At 36.6% G+C, this 13,747-nt stretch overlaps 1 protein-coding gene across 2 annotated transcripts in view; it reads right to left on the reverse strand.

Moving 5' to 3' along the window:
* tle5 (TLE family member 5, transcriptional modulator) overlaps window positions 1-10,767 on the reverse strand; it is a 40,783-nt gene extending 30,016 nt beyond the window's left edge. Inside the window, exon 1 of one of the 2 annotated variants that reach the window (XM_048183080.1) lies at window positions 10,357-10,767. In XM_048183080.1, coding sequence (XP_048039037.1) covers window positions 10,357-10,383 — 27 coding nt within the window. In that variant the 5' untranslated portion in view covers window positions 10,384-10,767. The remainder of the gene's footprint in view (window positions 1-10,356) is intronic. The other variant, XM_048183079.1, reaches the window with a different exon arrangement.
* Between the last annotated feature and the right edge of the window lie 2,980 nt (window positions 10,768-13,747).

Consider the following 13,747-nt stretch of genomic DNA (forward strand, 5'->3'; position numbering starts at 1 on the left):
AATGACAATAGAACCCATTACAATCAGTGATATTGTCTACACTGGATGCGGCGCGACTCAACAAATTCCCGACAGTAAACAGATTCCCCGTTCTATTTCTGACGTAGTCCAAGTGCTTTGCAACAGTCAGTTTGTTGTGTTCAGTGTTCAGCTTTTAGCTGTTGCGGTGCGGCGCGACACGACACCGGTCAGTCTGGTAGACATGGTGTAAAGTGTTTCTTCAAAGAGGCAGAAGCATCATAGGGGCTGGTGAACCGGAAGCCACACTGCAAAAATAATGGTGGTGGCTAATCATGTTTGGGGCAGGAAGTTGATTTTGATGATTATCTCTTCACCAATCCTCGGTCACTGCTAACCCTAAACCTCTTTCGCTTTTTATGAGAAATGGGGTTATCCCATTTCCCGCTCCAATCCGTCCTCATTGATTCGTTTGAAAGGGAATTATTCAACTTATCATCACTTCAGGCGCCACATGCTCCCAAACACAAGCTTCCTCTCATTGGAAAGGCCGACGGTGGCAGTCAAATTACAGACAAATAGCTGTCACACAGCATGAAGGATACACAACACAGTGGGTAGGGGGTAGTGAAAGAGAAGAGGATCGAGAGAGCGAGCGATGGGAATGTCTGTCAAAAAGAGAGCGCAAACAGCACAGCGGCTCACGACTGAAAATTAAAAGCAGGAGGGTCAAGGTGATTGTGAGATTACAGACAGAACAGTAGCGATCGTGATTGATGCCATGTTGGTAAAGAGCTCGGCATGGGTCAGAGACTCCGGAAGACAGCCGATTACTCCTGACTCTGTAACAAATGGCACAGCCATGGGAGGCGAGCAACTGCCCACAAATAATGACCCCTTGGAAAGAACCCTGCAGACTTATGGACTTCATGTTTTGTAGTTAAACCAAATTAAGGCCAGATTGGGTTATTAACATTCTACTGCAAGCCTATTTATTTTATCACGATTATTATTAGGGTATTTTGAATTTGCTTTTATTTTTAGTATTCATTTTAATGTCAGTTTAAGTTCTGGTCAGTTTGTGTGCTTTTTTTATACTTATATTTAGCTTTAGCTTCAATTTATTTCTATTTTAGATTTAGTGATATTAGTACTCCAAGTACTATTTTATTTCAGTTTGTTTTAATTATAACTTTTTATTTTTGTCTACTTTATTTCAGATTTTTAATCATTTTAGCTTTAGTTAACAATAATAACACTGATGCAAGGTAATACAACTTAGAATCCATTGACAGCATCTGTCCACATTCTGACAAATACCAGACACCGGAAAGTGCTTTTACCTTAAAGGCATAGTTCACCCAAAAATGAAAATTTGATGTTTATCTGCTTACCCCCAGGGAATCCAAGATGTAGGTGACTTTGTTTCTTCAGTAGAACACAAAAGATGATTTTTAACTCCAACCGTTGCAGTCTGTCAGTTGTATAAAGGCAGGAACACACCAAGCAGACGCCAACGAACTAGTGACAACGAAAGCAGACTGCAGGGTTGGCTCACGTCGGTCCAAAGTTGCCCTGACACACCAAATCGATGCTCGACACCCAACGGCCAAGTAGCACGTCCATTCTGCGCGTTGAGCATGCACTCTGATGCCGGAAGTGATCGCTCGCACTCACTGACATATGCGCGAGAGATCACTTACGGCATCAGAGCATGTTTTCAGACCTCACCAACCGGATGCTCAAAGCAGTTGGACTAGTGGTGTATTAGAGGTAAAAAATTATATAAATACTGTTCGGTTTCTCGCACAAACCGATCGTTTCGTGTCATGAGCCGCAGGGTTTAATTTGGATTTGTCTGTGCATGTTTTTTTTTAATCTTATAGATGGAGTTCCCATTGCCATGCATTATACGACTGACAGACTGCAACGGTTGGAGTTAAAAATCATCATTTGTGTTCTACTGAAGAAACAAAGTCACCTACATCTTGGATGCCCTGGGGGTAAGCAGATAAACATCAAATTTTCATTTTTGGGTGAACTATCTTTTTAATTCACGTATAATGGAACAAAATATAAAATCTCATAGACTTCTATAAAAATACTTTTGAACATTTGAATCAGACATGACAGAAAAGATTCAGTAAGGGAGTCAGTTGTTAGAATGACTCAAATAACATATGACTTTGAGACATGATTCGAAATTCATCAGAAAAGAACCGACTCATCATGAATTGGACGTTGCTCATCATGTTGTTCATTGTTGTGCGCAACGAACATTCTGGTGCGGGAAACACCAAAAATTAAATCAACACTTCTCAAATTATTAAACCAATAAAATGAGGAAATAAAATATGGTTTTTCAACTTTTTTTGTCACTTTGCAACAAATTGTGTCACAATCTAAAGTCCTGCTACCACTGTAAGTGCATTACTGGTAATGTTCTTCATTTTTTTGAATGAGTCAAACTTAATTCATTAGTACCACTGATATTATAATCAATTAAAACTAAAGCCATAAAATAATGCTTCATTATTTGAAATAAAATAAATGTTAACTGATGGTAGGTTTACATGACAACGATGTAGGGCTGGACAATTCATTGAAAAGTAATCGAAACCAGAATTCAGAACCTCTAACCGAAGCAATTTTCCCATGTCGGTTATTTTGGGTTTTTAACCCTGTTAATACTTCCCCCTTACAAAAATACTTGCGTGTGTAGCCACGTCCAGTCAGTGGCATAAAAGCAACACGGAGGTGAACGCCGGTTCAACAAATAGTGATGCCGCATGAGCGGTGAGCCTTTACTAAACTTTATCAGTTGTATTTGTTTTAAGGTTTGCCAGTTTGGACATTCAAGCGATTTTAGACGATTGGATGTATACTATTTCGAGCTACCGTGCTCGCGCAGCTGCAATGTGGCACGAACACTCATACAAACAGTAGCTGCGCAAAACGTGAAGATCGTGCGCACAGAGAGGAAAGCAGAAACTAGTTGTCAGCGTTGTCCTGTGATTTATCACTAAAGTTGCTTAGAAACTCAAAAATTATGGCACATATTTTTCTACTTTTGAAGGAACTATTTACAACCCACAGCTTCACGACTAATTCACACACGCAATCACTCGTACTGGTACTGTACTAATATATCTTTATCTGATTTACAATGAGCAGAAATTTGTATGAAATGTTACGATCCAGATAACTGGATCAAAGTGAGCTGTTATGTCAGATCACTCTTTCAATAGGAAAAAATATCCCACCTTTAATAGTCAATCATATTTACAGTACAAACCTTGTCAGTGAACTATGAGGGCAAAAAAACAAAACAAAAAACAGGAAACAAAATAATCGTTCATTAATCGTAATCGAGGTAAAATGTTCAATTAATCGAGGTTTTGATTTTAGGCCTTAATCGTCCACAGCCCTACAATGATGTACTAAAGATGGAAAAGTTTTCCCTTGCATTTATGAAAATTTTAGCGTACAGACGACAACGTTGTCAAAATGATCTCCGTTCATATGGATCTGCAAGAACGACTATAAACACGGTATTATTCATGCCAGGCAAGTAGTTGGCGATGTCACTTTGAAAGAAATACTCCTCGCCAATAGACTGAACACATAATACGCATGCACATGATGTCACCGTTTTCACAAATTCATATTTTTGTAGTTTACACAGAGATAATTGTATTTCTTTCAAAATATTTCATTTGCAAAAAAAAAAAAAGTTTGCATTTTCAGGCCCCGAAAATGCTCGTGTGAATAAACGGACAAAACGCAAAAAAAGTTTTCCATTTTTTTGTTGAAAACTGCGTCGTGCAAACGGCCCTGAAATAAAATAGGTTTACAGCTTTTTCGATTTTATTTTATTTCAGTTGCCAAGGATACATCTCATTTTAATTTCTTGATGTACTAAAATAACAAACTGAAAGAAAAACAATACAGTCTATAGACCCCTTAAAAGTTTGTAAACACTGCAATGTTTCCTGGTGGGCGGGGCTTAGCTGGAGGCAAAAAGAGACGCTGGACTCAATGTTGACAAGCGTAAGCTAGCATGTTTTAGGAGGGATTTATTAAACATAGATGCAGAAGAAGATTCAGAACTGTCCGAATATGTACAGTCACTGGCTCTGCGTGACCGTGACAGCTATTTTTGTAAATTAACTTAAGTTTTGGATATTTCCTAGACAACATATGAATTACTTCAGGGAATTTTGTCAAGGCTTATTGTCTAATGTAACCTAACGCTGAGATTATGATTATGGCTAGCAAAGTGGATTATTTTAAGAGACCATTCAAAGGATGGCACACACATCTATCGCTGTATGTTTGTTTAACATTTAAGCTAGCTAGTGCGCTGAAAGTTGGCGACTTTTCACCTATAAAACAGAAACTTGCTGATTTGTACTAGATAAAACCAACACACCATTACATATGCATCGATTATTTTACCTGATATGAAGTGTGCACTGCAAACACGAGTATTATTTATGATCGTCTCCGTCCAGTCTGTACGCCGTATTGCATATAACCACAATTATCTTTTTGATTTCTGTGAAGGAATGTCTGCCGGGATCTGGTAAACCTTCAGTTTTGAACCAAAAGTCCTGTTCCTTCTATTCTGGCAGCCAAAAACACAAGACGACAACATTTTAAAGTCAAAACCTCAAACTTTTAACGCGCCTGCTATGAGTTCTTATTTATGTTTTGCCTCCAGCTAGAGCGGTGACGTCACAGTGACGTAGGCGATTAAGGGGTCTATACAAACATTAATAATATTAAAAATGACAAATGACCAAAACAACATTTCTAAAACTTTAAATGAAAATGTAAAATAAAAATAAAAACCAACTCAAAATATTAATAAAAATTATATTAGTGTCCCAATGATAGTAAAACACTGATCAGTACACAAAGACACAGTGAGCCTATGATAATTCTGCACTGCATGATCTACAAGAAGTGTAAGAAGAGAGCTGCTCGTGGTCTTTGGCTGTGGAGGCGGAAGCGCTTTAGGAAGGGTTCTTTAGCCCGGTGTGTCTGTCGACAGGCAGGTCTGTGCGAGGTGCTGCCACATTAAACAGTCCCCCACCAGGCTGCTTTGTTCCAGACCGCTGCTTTACTCTGGGGCGCAGCTTTCCCACAGCGCAAGTCCATCACTGCCAGAGAATACTGATGCAGCCCGTCTGTCTCGGTGCACACACACACACACACATCCAGAAACATGCGTGCAACATACAAAGCCTCTAAGCCACGAGCAACTGGCAAAAAACCTGCGCTAGTAAAAATAATCCTGCGACGCAATTATCCCAGCACGCGTCCTTCACACCAAAGGCCAAGAGGAACACAAACAGTTAGACAAGCTAATTAAGCCATCCGTGCCTCGTCCTTTCACCACAGTACAGGCCGAGTCTATTCACAGCGGATGCAGTATTGTCACTGGCTCTTTTGAAAGGGCCTGAATTTCTCATTTAATGCTGAAAATCAGGGAAATAAAAGGAATCAGTGACACCTATGTGCACTCTTTTTCCTTGTCCTCTCCACATACACTTTTTCAGGTGTTCGAAGACCTATTTGCGATGCTAATGAGCAGATTTGCCATCAACGACCAAGACATCTGCTCGGGAGTGTGCGTGTTACAATTTCAACCTCCACAAATAAACACTGAATTTGTTGCTCCTTATTTACCTGCTATATGGGACTAGATTGATCAAAGATTATTAGTCATGCTTGCTAAGGCACGAATTACAACGGCTACATGTTTATTAATATTTTCTTTATTAAAAATCATATTTTATAGTAGAGAGCTGCACAATTTATCGTTAAAAGATCACAATCTCGATTCAATCACCCATGCAATCTCATTCCTAAATGACAACGATTCGCCTGTGTCTGTTTAAAAAAAGAAAAAAGAAAAAAAAAAATCACTGTTAAATATGTATTTGTCATTGAATCGTTCAAGATATTCGTTCAAAAATGCTGATTCATCCAGTAATGAAACAAGTGAAATGAATGATTCAATGACTCACTAAATATACATTTTTTTAAAATAATAAATTCAGATTAAAATTAAACATTTTAAGTTGACTGCTGCAATTCACATTTTTTCAGAACCTCTAGTAAATTTCATTCTAAAAAAATCATTCTCTATTTATCCAGAATCATGCAGCTCAATTTTGTTTTTATATATTAGCAGTGCTTGTTAAGGCAAGCATTATTATTACTAAACATTTCTAAACTTGTATTAAATTACTTTATATACTTATACACACATATTATATTATATACATATATACATACATATACATACACACACACACACACACACACACACACACACACACACACACACACACACACACACACACACACATATATAAACACTTATGATGTATATTATAATATAAAATACAAAGGTTTGTGCTATACATGAAACGTGAATAAAGTAGTATCGCCAACTACTAGGGCTGCCCTCGACTAAAGATTTTTCTAGTCGTTCATTTAAGCTATTACTCGACTAATTGCACGTATATATTAATCAGCCATAAATCATAATAATGAGCCTTTAATTGCATATATAATAGGTACATAGCTTAATCAGCGCTCAAACGCACACTTAATGCTTGCCACAGCACACCGGCAAACGTAATGATTATGAGTGTGTCGTTAAAAAAAACAAAAACAAAAAACAGAAGGAGACTGTCTAAACATTTTAATAATTTATTGATAATGTTTTCAGTGTTTTCTGCTGCGGAGATTAAGTCCACGTTGCCGACTCGTCATCTCCGCAGTAGTGGATGCGCCTATATGCAAGTTTCATATGGATTACATAAAATATTTATTTTTGATTTGAATAGGTCCATTTAAAAGTAGACATTTCAAGCTTTCTATAGATATAATTATCATGTATGTAAGGCAAGTATACACAGAGTTTCGGTTCATTTATGTGACATGGCTCAAGTTCACTCAGACGGCAGAAAAAGCATCCTGATTGTTTTCATTATTTTACAAAAGCACATTTTCTTGTTATTGTGAGTTTACAGAAATAAAAGTAGACCGTTTACAGTTTGCATTACTCTAATCTGTATGACCAAAAATGATGGAGTATTTTAAGTTAAATGCAAGTGATCGCACCGGCGCCTATATGTCATGCAGTAAGCGCGCTCCCCACACAAACACATGGAAACGCACCTAATAATAGCTCACATTTATCTAGGCTAACATTAGAGCGAGTGGACTTGTAAAGTTGCTACTACTCACGTTTCAAGTGATGTGCAGACCGATCGGCGTATGACATCAAAGTACCGCGAGAGCATTTGGAGAGCATACGACTCCTTATGTATTAGATCGCTCTCCCTGTATTTTGATGTCATACGCTAATTTGGTCAGCGCAGCGCCACTGCATCTCGAACAAGCCTAATGTTTGGATTTCCTGGCGTTAACGATATGTCCGTCACAGCACGTGTGATTTCACCACTTCCTGTGGAGTTTTTTTTTCTGCGACTAAATGACTAATAAAATTTTGGTCGACCAAGCCTTTTCTAGTCAACTAACAGTTAGTCGACTATTAGGGGGCAGCCCTACCAACTACCTCTCAATACAGATTGCAATACTTATGATACATGTATTTACGATATTACCGAGTGACATCTGAAACTGTAACTCTTGCAACATTCACTTAATTTTTGTCGAGCAGCACGTCTAAATGTTAATTTCAGAGTTTATTAATTTAGACAACCACCTTTTCCATTAATTGAACTGAGAAATAACATGAATGAAAACAAAATGATAAAAATAATGCAACATTGTGAGGGAAAAGCCACAATATATTAACATATTTGAAGCACATTTTTTTCATAATTATTTCTTTTTTTGCTATTCATATTTGTTACTTCAATATTATTTTTATTTGCTTTTCCTTTTTATAACAGGACAGGAAATGGAAAAACAGACTAAACTGGCAAGTGACATGAGCCAGAATTAAACTTTCACCACTATACAAGCAAATAAAACATTTTTAGCGTGGTAAGAAAAGTAGTTGCAGTACGCAATAAATTTTTCGTAACATGCATAAGCATGCAGGGAATAAATGGCAAGTATGTGTGTGTGTGTGTCTAAGTTTATTTAATGAGCAAGATGTGGGACAACAGGGATTATCCATGGTGTTGAGGGATCTGGGGAGGGAAAGACGGAGGTCTGTCCTGCTCACTCAAGCAGACTTAATAAATCTGCCCCGCAAGCCCCACCCAAAGCATCAGGTTGGGGGGCAGCACAGAAACACACACACACACACACACTGGTGCATGTACGTTTCTGTGCCAACTCTCGCTTCTCTTTCAAGCCATTACTGCAACAATGGCTTTCAGAAATGACTCCTTGAAAAGCCACAATCAATGGCGCACTCCAATTCACAAATCCCCACCATTATGACATCACTTGTCTGGATCTCGATTCAATGAACAAAATGGAGGACAAAATGCTATTAAGTGTCATCAGACATACAAAAAATGAGATATGGTTCCAGGTACTTACTACAGTAATGTTCGTACAACGCTAACTAAATATTTTCTGTATTTTAAAGCACACACAGCGGGACGCATTTCCAATCTCTGGGGTTAAATCTGTAATCCCTGCTTTTAACTTGGTGTGTTGGGTCTTAATACTCCAATTAAGAAACGTAAGGGTTTGAAAATTTCATCACAAGGACACAAACCTCATTAGATGACCTCGGAAAAAACGGTCGCGGTGGGCTTGCAAGATTAAAAGGGCTGCGTGTACGACTACACCGGGGTGAACAATTGAAGTCATGAACTGTTCAGGCTGGTCAGAGTAAACACCTTCTGTGTCAAGTCTGGTGAGAAGTCGTTGCTATGGAGTCACAGCGCCGTGGCAACAAAGTAGTGCCGACTACAACTGGGCCCACATTTTCACATGCTCCCTGTCGGCCCTTCATTATCAGGCTGTAAAGGAGCCCTACTATCTCATCTCAAACACCTGAAAAAATGGTATATATCAGCTGGATGACCTATTCATCCAACAATTAGCCCAATGCAAAGAGGTACTGATGTTAGTCTACGTGACATCAAAACTGATCCCATTTACTTTCTTAATGGGTCAATGTCATACAAGAGTATCCACGATTTAAAAAAAAAAAAAAAAAAAAAAAAAAAAAAAAAAAATGTAGTTTAAAACAAGTGCAAAGTTTGTGTATTCTTCATATGATTTTGAAAAACTTCTATTTTCAAGGATAATTTAATGACTAAAAATGTCATGTGGTTTAACCATCAAGAAAAATGTCAGAACAGTTTATTTTTATTCTATTTTTCAAGGACAAAAGTTTGTACATTTTACAAATGTAAAAATTCATAAAAATCCTTGTTTTTTGGGGAGTCGCACCACATGACATTTTACAAACTAAACTAACCTTGCCATTTAAAGGGGAAAACATGATTTGTATGTGATATTACGTAAGATAAAAGACTTTCATTATGAAATCATCCTTATGACAGTGCTAAAACAAATAAATGAAAAATGAAACATGATCATCACAAAAGAGATGTATTCAAGTCATTGTATGTATAAAATGCATTTTGCAAATAGTCTAAACCCACTTTTAAATCACTTACCTGGGTTAGTTAGGCTGATTAGGAAGCGATTCGTTATGTGTAACTCAATCCATAAAGGAGTTCATAAGCAGTGTTAGAGACTCTACTTTGGCAAAAGATCAAGAGGTGGTGCGCAACACACACCTCGGATGTGCTGTAAGGAACACATCTTGCACAATGCAAATGCATGTCATTACAGATTACACCTTCGTTTTTTGCTGTTCTTACAAAAAAAAAAAAGTGTTCATCATAAAGGCCTGTGATTGTAGTGTTAGTTAATACATGGATTTTGGCACTACTCCATTTCAGCTACTGGCAAAATGATGAGAGTTCATCAGAAAAGACTAATACAACCTGAGATGTCAACATAAACATTTGAAATCTCCTAATTTCAAGCGTTGTTGCAAAGTACAGACTAATAAACACATATAAAGGGTTACTAAAATAATACAACACATGTTTTGAGACTGAAGTTGCATATATTAATATACAATTCACCAACTGTTAAATGTCACAGGCACTCCAAGCGCACAACATCTACATTGTTCCCATTTGCAAACAGTTATGCACTGCCAGATCACGAATTAGTGGATTTTAAGGCAAAAATGTGTGGTTTGGAAATATAAAAGGTTATAAGACGATATTATAAAATGTACGTTAAATATTTAATCTTTGCGATAAGTTTCAGCATACACGCACTTGCACGGATGCCCCTCTTGCCAATGCTAAGCTCAAGCCAGCTAACAACATCAACACAGCGCCAGCAAACGGCTCGATTTACACTCACCGAGTGCCTGGATTGTGGAAACATCATGTCAGTTTTGGTCTTCGGGGTCTTGCCTTCTCCTCCTTAAAGAATAGGGAAGCAGTTTGCTCAGTAGACGTAAATATTTGTGTGTGTTTTCTTTGTTCCGTCGCTAGCTCCTGTGCCAGCTACAGGCAGCTCGCGCTGCTGCTATGGCAATAAAGCAGCCTGATGTGTGCCGCACTGAGCGCGCTCTTTAACACGCATTCGGCATGGAAAAATTATCTGTAGATGATTTGCTGGAATCTGCTGGATTGGTATGGTGTCTCTCCTTTCCCTTTCCACGTTGAGAATGAGCTCAGACAAGGGCTGGTGTCTCTCTCCTCCCTGGTTGGAGGAAATCGAGTGGCTGTGCAAGAGATGAAGTGGAGTTTGGGAGCTGATGGCTGCTGCTGTTTTTTTTTTTTTTTTTTTTTTAATTTTGTAACAATATCAAAACGGAACCACCAAATAACAACAATATCAAGTTATTATAAAAAATATTATAAAAATATTTATTTTATATAATATGTATTTTATATATAGGCTATATATATATACACACACATAGCCTATATATATATATATATATACACTGTTTGGATTAGGCAAATGCTTAAGAGTCTTTGACTGGATTATTATTGCTGTGATTATCATGTTTCTAACATGTTATATGTTTGGCAACAGTTCACCCTAATTGATTGAGTGTGTAGCTTTTCATTTCTTAAAAAAACATGTAGGAAGACACATCATGGCCATATTCCAGGGGCCTGTTTCAGAAAGGAGGTTAAGTGAAAACTCTGAGTATGTTAACCCTGAAATGAGGGAAACTCTGGGTTTTCCGTTTCATAATGGGAGGTATGTCAAACCCGAGAAAGCAGGTTAAGTCAAGCCTGTTTCTGAAAGAGAGTTGTTGAAACCATAGTTATATTAACGATGCTTTTGGGAAACGCACCCCTGGTTGGGAGCAGGTTTTCTTCGGTAAACCCAGAGTTTCCTTCGGTCTCCTCCCACTTTTTAAAGTGCTAGTGATGTTTAAATAGTTCACTCATTCATTCACACTGCAAAAATGCTTTTCGTAATGAGTTTTTTTTTTTTTTTTTTTTGTCCTATTTCAAGTACAAATATCTAAAATTTCTTAAATCAAGATGGATTTTGCATATACGAAAATGATAATTTGTCATATTTAGTCTTGTTTCCTGGGGGGGATCTAAATTAAGTGCATTTTACTTAAGAAAAATTATCAATATCTGCCAGTGTGGTAATAAAAATAATCTTAATTCAAACGGAAAACAAGATTATTCGGAGTGTCTATTACTAAGTGCAAATTTACAGTAGCTCCGCCCACCAATGTCAGACCAGATTAAAAGTGATGCACGTTCTTGTGGCTGCAGTGATGTAGGCAGTAATGTGTTGGGTGCAGAGAATTAAGTCAATCGTGATGCGATTGACTGCTGGGTTCGAATTCGCCTTCTGCCGAGCTCGTTATTCTCACATATCACATCAGAAAGGCATTTATTTTCAATAAAAATGAAGAAAATGTTCTAAAAGTGGAAGCAAATTGCCTAACGAGTCTTTAATAATGATAAAATCATTTACACTCTTATTATTGCATCCTATTAAATCATTTTTTCTTCTTTTTTTGCATGTGGGATACCATGAAGATAAATATTAATTCAATATCTTACCATTCTACCAGTTTTCACCTTTGATATTATAACAGTGATAAGAATTAAACTTGTATTGACTCAGAAGTATGCGGACGTCCTTTTGTCACGTGCTGTTGCCATGGTGAATCGTAATATCGGAGCTCCATTGGTGATGGCTTTTCATAGTCATAGTGCACGTGCTTCACTCAGAGTCGATTGAACTAACTCAATTCAACTGTTCTGAAACAGAAAACTCAGAGTTTCCCATTTTAGGGTAAGTCAACTCAGAGTTCAAGTTTTAACTCAGAGTTGGTTGAACCTCCTTATTGAAACGGGCCCCAGGATGACAATGTCAAGATTCATCAGGCTCAAATTGTACTCAATGAATGGTTCAGAGAGCATGAAGAATCATTTTCACACATAAATCCAAACATTAAATTCATTTAAAGTCTTTGGGATGTGCTGGAATAGACTTTACAGAGTGCTCGACTCTTGCATTGTCAATACAAGATCTTGACCAAAATTGATGCACCTTTTGACAGAAATAAATGTTGTGATGTTATTTCCATTAAGAGGTGCATCAGTTTTTGGTGCAAAAAATCTTGACATTGTCTTCCTACATGGCTGTTTTTAGAATTGAAAAGCTACAGACTCATATAACATGCTAGAAACAATAATTACTGCAATAATGATCAAGTCACAGACTCTTAAGCATTTGCCTATCTAAATTTAAACAGCAACTTTTTTTTTTTTTTAGCCGGGCAGTCTGAGCGCGTATATACTGTATGAATATGCACCAGCAAACAGCTTGTGTAAATATATAAAATAATTCTATGTGTTTTTTAGTTTTATTTGATATATGTTTTATTTACATAATTTATATAAAACCTTTTAATATGTGACAATATTAGAACCACCACATAGCTCAAATATTTGTAGAGAAACATTTTTATATTTGAATTTTATCTACAATTATATAATATATAACAATATCTATATACATGTATATTATTTACATTTCATAATTTTTATTTACATAAAAATTGCAAATGTGTATGTGTATATAACATCGAGTACAATGATCTGATTAGATTTCATGGTCATTTGCATTGATGCTGATTTTAAAGTGTATATATGTATATAAAATATATATAAAGTTATGTATATATATAAATATATATAAAGTTATGTATATATATATATATATATATATATATATATATATATATATATATATATATATATATATATATATATATATATATATATACACACACACACACACACACACACACACTACATATATTGAAAAAAAATCAGCATCAATGCAAATGACTGAAGTCTGATCGGATCATTATACTCAATGTTATGATAAAAAAATTAATTTTTTTAAAATATTTACTTCAGTTTTCCTGTTCAAATAAAAACTCAAAATTAAATAAGCGCATGTAACAGACATCCAATAAATATGCTGAAATGAGACTTGATGACATCTCTGCAGCTGAAGTTATAATATAATATGCAATCTCTGCTGAACAGTGTATAAATCATTTTGTCATTCATTTAATTCTTCATGAGAATGGAGGGTAATACCAAGTTCAAATAGGGCATTTTAGTGGAAACTAAGATTATCATTATAACTACAAGGACTCTTAATGTAGTTCGTGTTTTACCAGGAGGTCCATCTACCTTATTCATCTTTCATGTAATGAATGACAAACAAAAGCTCAATACAGACCCAGATG

This window comes from Megalobrama amblycephala, linkage group LG2, assembly GCF_018812025.1.
Source record: "Megalobrama amblycephala isolate DHTTF-2021 linkage group LG2, ASM1881202v1, whole genome shotgun sequence".
NCBI lineage: Eukaryota > Metazoa > Chordata > Actinopteri > Cypriniformes > Xenocyprididae > Megalobrama > Megalobrama amblycephala.